Here is a 15242-nt window from a genome sequence, read left to right on the forward strand (position 1 = left end):
GAGCTGATGGATCAAGCTATTTGGGCTCAGGGTAATTGGGTTGGTCCAAAATTGCTTAAGAAAATTCAAAAATGAAACTAGTTTTGGGGTTGTTCAAACTCTTTTAGCTAAAATCTCATATCTTATTCTAACAAGTATAATGTATTTATAAAATATGAAATCCCTCTTAATTAAAATAAACTACTAAAATAAAACTAAATACTACAAGTGAAACTATTTTTGTATATATTTTAACGTTATGAAAGGTAGATAAACTAAAAATAACTAAATAAAATATCAATTAGTTAAATAAGAGAAAATATTTTTTGTAATTTTTAATTTTTTTGATAAAATAAAGTAAAAGAGTCAAAACTAGTTAAAATAACGATATTAGAACTAAATAAATATTTAAACGCTAAAAAGTGTAAAATCTCGGGGAAGGTAAAAAATTACATATTTACACACATCCTCAGTTGATTTTAAAATTTACACTGAAGGTGCAATTATTCAGCACGGTCTTCTTCTCAAATTACACTTAACGGTGCGTCAAGTTGGGGGCGTTAATATTACAAGAAGAAGCTCGCTTGTGCAGCGCGCCTTCACCATTAATAAAAAGAAAATCTGACAAACCCGTCTATTGGGGTGGTGCTCCATTCCACACCATTTAAGTCAAGCCTTCCAATAAAAGTTCCACCCAAGTACTCGTAGTGTTTCATCCGAAAATTGTAGCTACAAATAACGTTTTCATGAATCATGAACGCAAGAAAATTGAAAAGAAGGATATCACATTACGCCAAACCCAACACCTCATGCAGAAATAATAACCTAAGGAACTAGAATTTTTTTGGTTTTTCACCCTGTGTCCGATACCCGTATTAGAGCCCGATTATATCCGTATTTGCTCCGCGTAGGGCCCTATTCGGGGAGAAGCAGTCCCCACCAAAGATCATTCCATACCCAGGCTCGAACTCGAGACTTCTAGTTAAGGGAAGAGCAGCCCTATCCACTGCACCACATCCTTTGGTGGTCTAAGGATCTAGAATTGGGTTTCACTAATAATATGTTTGGCCAAGCTTCTTGAAGGCGAAAAATACTTTTTTTTTCCAAAATTAAAGTATTTGGTCAAGCTTTTAGAAAGAAAAAAAGTGTTTTTGAATAAAAATAGAAGTAGTTTTGGAGAAGCAGAAAAAAATAGTGTTTCTCCATAAACACTTTTTTTAAAAGTACTTTTGAGAAAAATACACACAAAAGCACTTTTTAAAAACTTGACCAAATACTAATTGCTGGTTAGAAATATTTTTTTAGATTAATTAGTCAAACACAAACTGCATCTCATCTAAAATACTTTTGAGAAATGCAATTTTCAAAATAAGCTGATTTTAGAATCTTAGCCAAACATGTTGTAAGAAAATTAAGTACCATTAATTGTGGAAACAAATTTCTTGGTATTGATGAGTCTTAACTTCATCACCATTATCAAATGCACCATCCTCACAATTGTTGAATGATTGCAGATTTTTAATCGGAGCCATACATATCCTCCCATGCACTACATCCACCGCGAGGGAAATATAGTAACACATATTCTAGAACACAATATTTGACTCGAAAACGGAATTAGAATGGTATCGAAGGAAGAAAAAAAATGTTTATTCGTGCCTCCTTTTTCCCCCATTTAAAACTACTTAGCTATAAGGAGGAAGCTAGATTTGGTGCTTACAAGAAACAGATAAGTTGGCAATAGCCACACCAAGAACAATTTTCTAAGGGAAGTTTGACCTTGTTTGAATATATATATATATATATATATATATATATATATATATATATATATACACGATTATCCATGATTTTGGTTTGGATATAGTATTTATTATGGAACAATTGTTTATTCAATTTTAATAAAATTTGAAATGGATCATATATTAGACTGTGTTCTTTGCTTATATAGTAGATGATTTAGTGTATAGAGTTTAGCTTATACACAGACGATTATATCATCCGTTCTTATAAGTATAATGTTTGAGTTCACAATCTAATGATGGAATTGGACAAACCGTCAGGAATTATTGTACCACAAGATTAAATATAATTTATCTTGATTATGAGAATGGTTTAATTTCAACTTCATGTGCTAGTACTTTTTGTATGTATTGAACGGACCAAGTAAAGATGAGTATTTTATACCGACTTAATAAAATAAATTCTCTAGCCATTAAATATACTTATACTCTTAATCTTGATGTAATTGTTATTAGTTGTGTATATTATTATTGTTTTGATTTATTAAAAGGCGAGATTCTTTTGTTGGTCAATATGCCTGGTAAATTAGATAATAATAATAATAATGATAATGTACATTGACGAAATACTAGTTAGTTGATGAAATTCATGTCTCGGTTTAGAGATTGATGATACACCTTTATGAAAGCTTATAAGTTTTCATGTCTAGGCCGGCAAATTTTTTATCCGACACATAAAATAAGTTAAGCGAAAATCTAAAGAAAATAATCAATAATTAAATTGTCAGTAATTAATTTAATTGATTAGTATCTTAATCTTAATATGGGGAGTTAAATAAGATTCAATGGATAAATTTCGAAATTGAAAGTAGTGCTATTACGATTTTTTTAATGGAATAATTTGTAATTTATTATGGTGGATATTAATTTTGAAAATTAGAAATTAATTCCATAATTGGTAGCCTTGTTAATTAAATTTTGTGGTCTTTGTTGTGCCTAAATATTAAATAATGGGAAATAAAGGAATCTTTTTCCTGGTGGAAAAGAAATGTTTTGGAAAAGGGTTTTAGCCCTTAAAACATGTGGTATAAATACATAAGGTTTCCACCTAAAGGAAGAAGAAGAAGGTGGCCAAAAATTTCAGCCAAGTTTTCCTAGAAATTTCGCCCACATAAAATTACTATTTCTAGATATTGTTTGAGTAACACGGTAGAAGACCGTGGAACGTTCTGAGATCATGATTGTGATTGTGCGGGTGATGGAGATTCCATTGAGACGTTGTGGAACTGAAGGTTCGCGTGACTGAAAAAGTTATTTTCACGCTTCAAGAGATAACCCAAAAAACTCCGATATACTAGTTGTCTAGATTACATGTGATTTTAATGTTGGAATTGCTTCCGCTGCTTATAATAATCCATCAAACCTAACATAACAAGATTAGGAACTTGTACTCTAAAACTTGCATTAACACAAAATGAATTTCAATATGTGTCACATTAGACTTGAACCACCTTCAAATTCTCATGTCTAAGCCATCAAACTAATCCATTGGCTCACAACTGAAAGTGTATATGTCCACTAGCTCCCTTTCTTATTGAAAATATACTGTGCAGGACTGATAAGTAGGTTTTAGCAAAGCAGTAAGGTTAGTTATCATCAGAAAGATCTTCTTAATCCATTAACCAATTACTAGAACGAATTTTCACCAGAAATCTCCACAGGAACATACCCCATCCCTGAAATGGTGAAATCTTTTGGCGTCTCTAACTATAATTCCTCGCTCTAGGAACTTTGAAGCTAGCTTGCTGAAAGCATGGCAATCACTACAGACGCGAAGATTTTTTGTGATTCGGATGGGGTTTCGATCAGTACTAGCAAGTAAACCATATGCAATAGCTAGTCTTTCACTGTGTCCTTTAAGCAACTTGACCTTTTCTTTCTCCTCCACATTTTGCAAAACACACTTGGTTTGAGCCACATAACCTGCTTCTTTCTCCAATTTCTCGGTTAGATGGGCTAATTTTTCATAAATCCTATCACACTCCGGGTGCGACTTGTCTTGGGCAACAAAGGCATGAACCTTATCTCCTACCTCTATCCAACTACATGCTGGATCTTTCTTCAGCCCTTTTCCTTTCATTGTTACTCTGACGTCTTCCACATCGTCCCATCTATCTATTGCAGCATACACATTAGATACAAGAATGTAATTTCCTGGATTCTTCGGTTCAAGTTCAAGAAGCTTCTTTGCTGCAATTTCTCCTAACTTTTTATTGGAGTATACCCGACAAGCACCAAGGAGAGCACACCAGACAGCTGGTATATCCTCCAAGTTCATTGTTTTAACAATTTGAAAGGCCTCTTCTAAGTAATTTGCACGGCCAAGCAAATCAACTAAACACGCATAGTGTTCTGGCCAAGGCTCCAAAGCATACTTGCTTTGCATTATTTTGAACATCCTTTTGCCATCTTCTACTAGTGCTGCATGGCTACACGCACGAAGAACAGCCAAGAACGTTATGTGATCTGGCTGAATATTTTCCTTCTCCATCATCGTGAATATATCAATGGCTTCCCTACCACATCCATGTAATCCACAAGCATTTATCATGCTTGTCCAACAAACCGGATCTTTGTTCTTTAAATGATTAAACACCTTATATGAGTTCTCCAGAGTCCCACAGCAGGCATACATATCTATTAGAGAGCTTCTAATGGAATCATGCATAAGGAGGCCTTTTCTAACTAAAAATCCATGAATCTCTGTTCCTTTCCTTAAGGAAGCCAAATCAGCAGCAGCAGTGAGCATGCTTAGGACTGCAATGGAATCTGCCTCAATTTCCAATTCATTCATATAGAGCCCGAGCTCAAGAGCCTCATTGGCAAGTCCATTACGAACATAACTACACATTATGCTTGTAAAGGACACGACATCTTTAACTTCACTCAACCTAAAAATACTATTTGCATAGTCCACATTCCCACAATCTCCATAAACACTCACAAGAGTTTTTTGTATAACAGGATCATATAGCCCTCTTTTAATCACGTAACAGTGAATTTCTTTTGCAAGTAAGTTGCACCTCAACTCAGTACAAGCAAGGAGGACACTTCCAATCATCAGGGCATCATCAATATTGCTTCCTTCTGTCTGTACCTCGCGAAATGATTGCACGGCCTTCCAAGGAAAATTATTCTGAGCATAAGCGGCAATAATTGTTGTCCAAGAGACATTATCTCTATGCAGCATCCTATCAAAGACAGAGTCCATGTAATCTAACTTGCCACACTTGGCATACATATCTACAAGAGTATTGCCAACCTGCAAATCACTATCCAAACAATTTCGCAGTGAAAAGGCATGAATTTCCATCCCATTTAACAAATTTCCCTGTCTTCCAGATGCAACAAGCATACTCACAAGTGAGACGTGGTCAGGTTTGTGACCTGCATTCTTCATCTCATGAAACAAACTAATTGCTTCATCGTAAAGTCCATTCTGTACATATCCTGATATCATGGAATTCCAAGAAATGTTGTCCTTTTCTTGCATATGGAAGAATATTTTAGCAGCTTCATCTAATCTATTGTTTTTTATGTACATCATTAGCAAAGCATTCACAACGTATGTATCAAGAGAATAACCGAATTTCAGAACAGCAGCGTGAATCTCTACCCCAAGTTTTCCAAATTTTGTCTCCTCGCATGCTTGAAGAGCACCAACAAAAGTATATGTGGTGGGTTCGACACTGGCATTCAGCATTTCTACAGAGAGACTTAAAGCTTCCTGATTCATCCCATTCATAACGTAAGCGGAAATCATAGAATTCCACGACACAGTATCCTCACTTTCGCACATTCCATTGAACAAGAATGTTGCTGCCCTGATATCATCGCACTTGGTGTACATGGTCACTAGTGAGTTCAGCACGAACACATTCGAAATAAGACCAAGTTTTATTGCAAGACCATGTATTTCCCTTCCACAGTACAAAAATTCGAGCTGACTAATTGCTTTAATTGTACTAGAAATAGAATGGGCATCTAACGAAACACCCAAGAAACGCATATCCTTGTACAACTCAAGTGCTCTAAAAGGTACCCCATTTACAACACAAGCACCAATCATGGCATTCCAAGTGAAAATGGACCTTTCAGTCATTCTATCAAACACCTTCTCGGCGTCTCCAATTGACCCACATTTCCCATACATGAAGACAATTTTGGTGTTCAAGAATACCGAATCAGCACGTAATACATCCAATTTGAGAACATGGGCATGAATTTGTTGGCCATGTAATAAGGTTTTTTCCGACGCACAAATCTCGAATAGCAGTGAGTAAGCTTCGTATAAACATTTTTGGGATGTGTTTTCATGAGCAATTAAATTAGAGAGAGTAAAAAATGAATCCTTGAAGTTGCCTTGCCGGCAAATTTGTTTGAGAGAAGGGATTATGGCGGGTTTTTGAGACACGCGGGAGATTTTGAATGTTGGAGCTTTCTGATTATTCGTTGATAAGGGGTGTGATGAGGAAAACAAAGACATGTTTTGGATCATCCCACTGGCAGCCATATCTTTTGCCACGCCCTGTTGCATGGAAATTTCCAATAATCAAATATGAAATAAATACTTACTAAATGGTAGTGTACCTAAAAGTTCAATTTATTATCCCTTCGCGACTAGCTTCTTATGCCGTTAAATGTTTTGGAGTGTAGCACGCTACACTGATGCCAGCCTTAGCCGACAAGCCCGAGTAATCTCTGAAATTTCATCGTAATGAGGATAGATCATTGCAATTGTTGGTCTTCAACGAGGAATTCCTAGTAAATGCGAGTCATCAGCTCGCATTGACTTCGTTCCAACCCTTTGTACATATCGCTCGTTGCTCTTATCAATTGAATGATCCGGTGTATTGTTCGGATCGCGGCGATGTGGCAAATAACTGCCCGCGACGTCATGAGAAGTCCATTGAACCTTATCATTTGGAGGAAGGAGAAGTCGTAATAAGTTTCCGTAGGTGAACCTGCAGAAGGATCATTTTCGAAATCTGCAAAGCAAAACAACCTGCAAACTTGTTTAAACACTAGGAAGCGGTGTGGCAGGGGGGCTTCTGTCTTCCTCTGTGCAGCTCCCTCCTATCCATGTTGCACGCTCACGTATGTGCTGGGTGATTAACCTATCCCATCGCGAAAAGCACATAATACTAAATAGAAAGCGTACCTCTCGCGCCCTGTCTGTGGTGCGCACGAGAGGACTTCTGCTTCTTTTGAAACATCAATGACTCTCGACAACAGATATATTAGCTCTCTTATCGATGAATAACGTAACAAAATGTGATACATAGTGTAAATTGCAGAATCCCATGAACCATCGAATCTTTAAATGTGAATTGCGCCCAAAGCCATTAGGTCGAGGCATGTCTACCTTGGTGTCACGCATCATGCCGCCCCTACACACGGCATCTAGACTTATAGTTGTGGTAGTATCATGGGATGGATACTGGCCTCTGGTGCGCCTCAAGCGTGCGATTAGCCTAAATGTGATTCCATCACAACGCGCGTCACGACAAGTGGTGATTGAAACTCAACTCTCGTATTGGCGTGACTCCAACCAATGGAATGTTTGAATTCCCTAATCCTTCTTGCGCTTAGGCAATCCTACCGCGATCCCAGGCCAGACGGCATTACCCGTTGAGTTTAATCATATCAATAAGTGGAGAAAAAAAGCTTACAAGGATTTCTATGGTAAGGGAGAGTGAATTGGGAATAGCCCGGCCTTAGAATCGAGTGGCTTCGTCGTCCGAATTGCAATTAGGAAATGTCCTCAACGACGGACGGGGTAGAGGCAGAAGCGTATGATGTTTTATACTTCAATACCACATAAGAGGGGAGGGGGGTTTGTGTGGTGATCAATTTTTTGCTTAAGCTATTTATGGAAGGACCTGGTTCTTCTAAGTATTTCTTAACCTACTATTGTAGAAATAGTAAATACGGAAAGTAAAGAACACAAGTATTTTACGTGGAAATACCTAGCTCAAAAGGTGAAAAAATCACGACCTACTTTCCAGTAGGATTTTCTCAAACTCTCCTCTGAAAATCACTGAGCCAAAAACTACATTTACAAAAAAACTCTTTTGTAAACATAGGACTAACTCTGATCCCGTTGTAGCACACAACCTCAAATGTTGCGACAACTTCAAGTTAACTCTAACTTAAAAACTCGTGAGTACCTAATACAATTGCTTCTAGATAAAGGTAAAAGGTACAATATAAAACCACCTACTACAATTGAACTAGAATAAAAGACAGACACTTGGAACTGGTTCTTCTATCTGGTTCAATTAGCTTCAGGTTTTCACGCTTGAATCACACACAAATTGATTGCAAAATTGCCTTGCTATTTTGCTCTCAATTCACGTTTAACTTTTGCTTATGTGCTTTACCTGTAAAAGAAAACAACACTGATATTTATAGAGTTAGTAAATAAAGATTGACTAGAATTTTGATGCTACTCTTCCTTGGTGGAAGAGTTCTAGTTGATCTCAACCTCTAACTCATTCCCTTTCTCAAACTGTGTTCTCTTTGAGTACGGAATCCTTCTCCTTATCCAATATGAAACTTTTTCGATCAGGATAAAGAGATATTGCTTCTGGCAAGTTAGGTTTATCTTATTCACATGCATCTCACATGCTTAAGTCTATCTGCATCTGTGCTCCACTAGGATGTACCTGGTTCATGTCTGAGTTCCTTTGTCAGTCTTCAAAACTAACCTTTAATTGGGATAACAAATTCCCTCTTTTTAATAATGACAAACTCTGTGCTTTTCATACACTTAGGCCCTGCCATAACTCAGCTCAACATCAATGCAATGTTAGAATTTTTTCTCACTTATCATCTAGGACCAGGTTCATTAGGTTATAAATATCACTATTCAGAATATAAAGCACTATATCTTTTCCCCCTTTTGGCATCATCGTAAAGTTGAATAAACACAGTGTGATTCCCAGATTTTAAAAATTACTCATGGCCACTGGGGCAACTGCAAATGCATTCATGGATTAATCATCAGTAATCAACTACACATTCAAACTATCAAGGAAAGAGAAATAGTTAACAAGAACAAAATCAGCAACTTCATTGATAGAGAATACGATTCTTCCACAATCCACAAAAAGAAACAAAAACAGTTAAAACATGAGCAACAAAAAAAGAAAAATCCCTAATCTTGGTCACTGAAAGTTCTAGGCCAGGTTTAGGAAATTAAGGCTCGGAAGAACTAGAGGGTTGAGTTTTGGCTTGGAGAAGGTGCAACATGTCATGAAGAATTCCATCATTCTTCTCCTTTTCCTTTGTGAGCTCAGTTCTGAGAGCATCTCTCTCAGATTATACCTCTGCCAAATGAGTCTTCAGCCTTGCTATCTCAGCATCCTTTTCCCCACTCTTCTGCAATAGAGTTATGACCTTGCTATTGATAGGTGTCTTTCTAGATGAACCAAGTTCATTGGGAATGGCAGTGACCTCATAATCACAAGCAATCAGAGTATTGATTCCAAAACGGTCTTTGCTTATGGCCATCTCCCACTTCTTCAGTGGCACCTTACAATGGGCAAGGACAGCAATGACAATGAAACCATAAGGAGAGGCATGGGCCTTTGAGCCATTGATAACTCGATCAAGTATCTTGATCATAAACCTAGGCCAGTTGATCTGCCGCCCACTTTCCAGACACTCCATCAAAACCAAATCCATGTAGTTGGCAATGTGCCTTCTTTCCTGCCTAGGCAACAAACGCTTGCTGCTGAATTCAAACAGGACTTTGTAGGATGGCTTCATTTCACTCTTATACACAACCTTGGCCTTATTCACTTCTGTGCTATCACAAAACTTCATAGTAATGGCTAGAGCAGTAGGAAGGGAGTCCAGACTTGGCCATTTTTGCCTAGTGTAGTCATCATAACCTTCAGAAGGAATACCAAGGATTTTACCTAGCTCTTTTGCATCAAAAGACACTTGAACCCCATTCACATGGCTGGTGACTCTTCTATCCTTAACCTCTGCATTGGCCATGAACTCAATTATCTCACTTCTAGCCAGCTTGCCATCCAACTGAAGGACCATGTCCTTCCACCCCTGAACCTCTAGCACATCAACCAATAGAACCATCCCTAGTTCCTCCAAGTCCTTCAACAGTCTACCCTTTAAGATGGTTCGTTTGCCAAACTTGGCCAGCTTATCTTGTTCATTATCGGATTCATCCTCTTCTTCACCACTCCAATCTTCCTCCTTAGTAATCTTAACTTTCTTGGCTTTGATGGTAGACCTTGTACTTTTAGCCAAAGTAGAAGGTTCAGTAGACTTGGATTCAGATGAAGACTTCTTAGAGGAAGTCTTGGTCTTCTTGGGCTTAGGGGTCTAAACCTCCACCTCCACAGTCATATGTTCACCCTGATGGACCGGGTCTATCTTATCCACATCAATAGCCTCAACAGGCTCTGCCACCTTTGCTTTCCTTTGTCCATTCTTTTCTTTTTACTTTCTTCCATAGCTCTTTGCAACTCCTCCTCACTCTGCTTAACTTACTTTTTGTGTCCCTTCTTTTTGGTAAAGGAATATCAGTAGTTGTCGAAGAAGCAACCTTCCTTTTCTTTTGTGGTTCTTGCAGTGCTAAGAGCTTTTGGTGTTGGAGTTATCCTTTTCTTGGGGTTATAGCTGGCACCAACCTTCTTCAGAAGATCTGTTAGGGTCTCCTCAACAGATGAACCAAGTTCATCTATATGTGCACTGAGATTTACCAGCCCTTCAGCAGCTTTCCTTGAACCACTTCCCCCCGTTTTCTTACTACTTTCTACCACCCTTTCTGGCTCAGCTCCACAGATGGCCATTCTAAGAATTTCAGAGGTGGGTGAAGAAACAACCACTTCTTTCCCTTTTCCCCTCACATTACTGCTCACACCCTCACTCTCCTTTTCTTTTTCTCTTTTATTTTTACCTCATCTCCTTCTTGACTCAGACTTTTCGACATCTACAACAGACCCAACCAGAAAAAATCTATATTTCAAGTTTTCAGCTAGATCAGAATTTACCTCAGTAGAGTTATTTTGCACAGAAGTTACCTGCTCAGAATTAGAAGACCCAGTTCCTTCCCCCTCACTCGCAGACTTGAAAGAATCATTAGAATTTTGGGAATCTTGGGCTTGACTAGCCTTAAATTATGCGTTTAATTTCTTGGAAAGCGCACCTATAGCCAAAAAATTTCGAGCAAACATCTTTACTCTCTTTCTCCTAGGTTGAGAGGTTGTGCTGGATTGAGGAGTAGTGGAGGAATTGGGGGGAATAGGTGGAGGAGGTGTGCCTAGGTTATCTTAAGGGTTGGTCATTTTCTCTAAATTCTAGAAGAAATTGGTGATTTGAGTTTTAGAAGAGAGAAAAAGAGAAAACAGAAGACTTTTGACGGTTTTGAAAATTATGGGAGTGGCAGTGGTGATGATGATGGATTTTAAAGGGAGAGGGTAATTAATATACAACGACAGCTTTTGTAGTCAATTAAAAGTCTAATCACCCTAAAATTTCAGGTTGAAAAGGGTGGTTAAGCTTCTCTTGAATCTAGGCAGTTTAATATGGTGAGAAGTCTAGTTGAAACGGAACTGGTTGAAACTTAAAAGGATAGGCTTTTTTAAGTTTTTGAACATAGGTAGGACTCTGCTCATAAATTAAATATTAATATTTCTAATTGTGCAGAGTGTAGAAAATATACCTCGTTATTCAGATGAACCAGTACTGATGAACCAGGTTCTTCACTAAGAATCCTCTTGATCATGCCTCAATTTGCCAAAATAGAAGAAATTTTATTAGAGATCAGTAAGTCATATCAACACATGGCACAGGAGTATACTATTTACAGTATGAGACTGAGCAAAGATTAATCTAGATATTTACACAAGTTCCAGATTTTCTAACCAAATTTTTTTATTTTTTTTTTCATTGTGCATTCTGAACTTGTTTCATTAGATGATCTTAATCATTCCTAGTTCTAACCTTTTCCTTTCAAAGCTTTCTCTACTCAGTGCTTTTGTAAAGATGTCAGCAATCTGCTTATTAGTAGCACAAAATTCTATAGTGATCAGTCCATTCTCATAATTGTCCCTAAAAAAATGGTGTCTAACATCTATATTCTTTGTTGTTTTATGATGAACCGGGTTCTTAGTCATACTAATAGCACTAGTGTTATCACAGAAAATAGGGATGCAACCAACTTCAATACCAAAATCCATCAACTGCTATTTGATCCACAGTAATTGAGCACAACAAGAAGCAACATCAACATACTCGGCTTCAGCAGTAGATAAGGCCACTAAATTTTGCTTTTTAGTAGCCATGACACAAGACATGAACTAAGAAAGTGTGCCATACCTGAGGTGCTCTTCCTGTCCATAAGGAAACCTGCATAGTCAGCGTCAACATATCCCACTAGGTTAAAGTTACTACCTTTTGGATACAAAAGGCAAAGGTCATTAGTGCCTTTCAAGTATCTCAATATTCTCTTGACAGCAGTCAAGTGGGATTCCTTTGGATTTGCTTGAAATCGAGCACAAAGCCCTACACTGAAACCAATGTCAGGTCTGCTAGCAGTAAGATACAAAAGTGAATCAATCATACCCCTATACAACTTCTGATCAACAGATGAACCAGGTTCATCTATGTCCAATTTTGTGGCTGTTGCAATATGAGTGTCTATTTCCTTTGATTCATCCATTTTAAACTTCTTAAGCAACTCTTTTGCATATTTCTGCTGATGGATCATGGTTCCATTTAAGTTTTTTTTTTTAATTTGTAAACCTAAGAAGAAATTAAGCTCACCCATCATACTCATTTCAAATTCACTCCCCATTAGTTTAGCAAATTCCTTAGTTTTTCAGTGGTTGCCCCAAAAATTATGTTATCAACATATATTTGTACTGCTAGAAGATCCTTATATTTTTCCCTCAAGAATAGAGTGTTATCAATTTTACTTCTCTGGTAGCCATGTTCAAGCAGAAATTTGGATAATCGTTCATGCCATGCTCTAGGAGCCTGCTTGAGTCCATAGAGTGCCTTGTCTAGTTTGTATACATGATCCAGACACTCCTTGCTTTCAAACTCTGGAGGTTGTTTGACAAACACTTTTTCCTTTAAGTATCCATTTAGGAAGGCACTCTTGACGTCCATCTGGTGAAGAGTAAATTCCATGTATGTAGTGAAGGCTATAAGGATTCTTATTTCTTCCAACTTTGCAACTGGAGCAAAAGTCTCATCATAGTCTATGTCCTCCTCTTGGCTATAGCCTTGAACCACCAACCTTGCCTTATTCCTTGTAATAATTCCATCTTCATCAAGTTTGTTTCTTAAGACCCATTTAGTGCCAATTACTGATTTGTACTTGGGTCTTGGCACCAGATGCCAAACTTGACTTCTTTCAAACTGATTTAGTTTATCTTGCATTGCATTTACCCAGTCTGCATCCTACACTTCTTATTTTAAGTAGCCATTTAGAAAGGCACTCTTGACGTCTATCTGGTAAAGAGTAAATTTCATGTATGCATCGAAGGCTATGAGGAGTCTTATTGCTTCCAACCTTGCAACTGGAGCAAAAGTCTCATCATAGTCTATGCCCTCCTCTTAGCAGCCTTGAACCGCCAATCTTGCCTTGTTCCTTGTAACAGTTCTATCTTCATCAAGTTTGTTTCTGAAGACCCATTTAGTGCGAATTACTGTCTGTCATCGGGTCTTGTCACCATATGCCAAACTTGACTTCTTTCAAACTGATTTAGTTCATCTTGTATTGAATTTACCCAGTTTGTATCCTGTAAAGCCTCAACAACATTTTTAGGTTCAATAAGAGATAGGAAAGCATCAAAAGCACAAAGATTCATTAATGAAGATCTAGTTTTAATTCTAGAGGTTGGATCAGTAATTATGTTCTCAATGGGTTGAGAACTTTGATACTTGTAAGGTTTCACAACCAACTGATTTCCGGTTGATGTTTCTCCCATATTTTGTTGCTGAGGAATAGACTCACGGACAGGTTCCATTAAGAAATTAGATTCAGTTCTTCTTTGTTCAGTTCCCCCTGTCAGGTTGCCCTAGATGGAAGAACTTGTTCCATCACCTGTTCCTTCTTCTGGCGCAGCTTTAGCTTGCGTTGTGATTTCATTTAAACCTTTTACCAGCCCAATAGCTTCATCTTCATGTTCCTGTCTCTTAGAAAGAATGTTAGTTTCATCAAAAACCATATGTACACTTTCTTCTACAAACATAGTTCTTTTGTTGTACACTTTATAAGCTTTTCAATGTGAAGAATATCCAAAGAATACTCCCTCATCACTTCTGGGATCAAACTTACCTAGGGAGTCCTTTCCTTTGTTGTGCACAAAGCACTTGCATCCAAATGCCTTAAGATAGGATATATTTGGTTTTCTCCCTTTATGTAACTCATAAGGAGTCTTCTCTACAAGAGGTCTAGTCATGCACCTATTAATGATGTAACATGCAATGTTTACAGCTTCTGCCTAGAAGCTATGGGGTTGTTTACTAGAAAGAAACATAGTCCTAGCCATATCTTTAAATGTCCTATTCTTTATTTCAACTACTCCATTTTGTTGTGGAGTCTTAGGGGCAGAAAAATTATGATCTATGCCATGCACATTACAAAATTCAGCAAATTTAGCATTTTCAAATTCAGTTACATGATCAGACCTAATTGATGCATGTTGATTACCTAGTTATTTCTAAGTTTTTCTAACAAAAGAAGTAAACATGTCAAACGTTTCGTCTTTAGATGTTAAAAACAATGTCCAAGTAAACATAGAGTAATCATTAACCAGCACCATCACATATTTTTTACCATATTTGCTTAATATTCTCATTGGACCACAGAGACCCATATGAACCAATTCTATCGATCTGTTCGTGCTTACCACTTTCTTGCATTTAAAAGATGATCTTACCTGCTTCCTCCTTGCACGAGCCTCACAAACTTTTACTTCCTTAAACTTGATGTTAGGCAGCCCTATTACCAGGTCCTTGGAGACTAATTTTTTGAGTTGACTTAGACATGCATGTCCAATTCTCTTGTGCCAAAGGAGGGGATCATTGTCCAACACACTTAAGCAAGTGAGTTCATTTTCTGACAGAGTGGACAGATCTACAATATATACATTGTTTATTCTTTTTTCCTACAAAACAATCTTATCAGTGGTAAGATTTATCACACAAGATTTGGTAGAGGTGAATGTTACCAAGTTACCTCTGTCAGTTGTGATACATTGATTAGGCTGTATTTCAAGCCATCTATCAAGTAGACGTTCTAAATGGAATGTGAGTCCGTCTTACCTACCTTTCGAACCCCAATGATCTCACATTTCTTACCATTTCCAAAGGAGACATTACCTCTTTTGAGGTCCTTAAGTGAAATGAACTGGTTCTTGCTTCCAGTCATATGCTTTGAGCAGCCACTATCCATGTACTATATTTGGCTGCTCCCTT

The 15242-nt window shown here is 37.5% G+C and overlaps 1 protein-coding gene and 1 pseudogene across 1 annotated transcript; one reads left to right on the forward strand and one right to left on the reverse strand.

The window, feature by feature from the left end:
• Positions 1 to 3048: 3048 nt before the first annotated feature.
• On the reverse strand, positions 3049 to 6373 carry LOC107785013 (pentatricopeptide repeat-containing protein At3g63370, chloroplastic-like). The gene has a single exon (XM_016606231.2). The coding sequence runs from the start codon at positions 6316 to 6318 to the stop codon at positions 3424 to 3426; it is 2895 nt and encodes a 964-aa protein (XP_016461717.2). The 5' UTR covers positions 6319 to 6373; the 3' UTR covers positions 3049 to 3423.
• A 628-nt stretch (positions 6374 to 7001) lies between these two features.
• Positions 7002 to 7156, forward strand: LOC142176963 (5.8S ribosomal RNA; annotated as a pseudogene).
• The last annotated feature ends 8086 nt before the right edge of the window (positions 7157 to 15242 follow it).

This window comes from Nicotiana tabacum, chromosome 22 (assembly GCF_000715075.1).
Source record: "Nicotiana tabacum cultivar K326 chromosome 22, ASM71507v2, whole genome shotgun sequence".
Lineage (NCBI taxonomy): Eukaryota > Viridiplantae > Streptophyta > Magnoliopsida > Solanales > Solanaceae > Nicotiana > Nicotiana tabacum.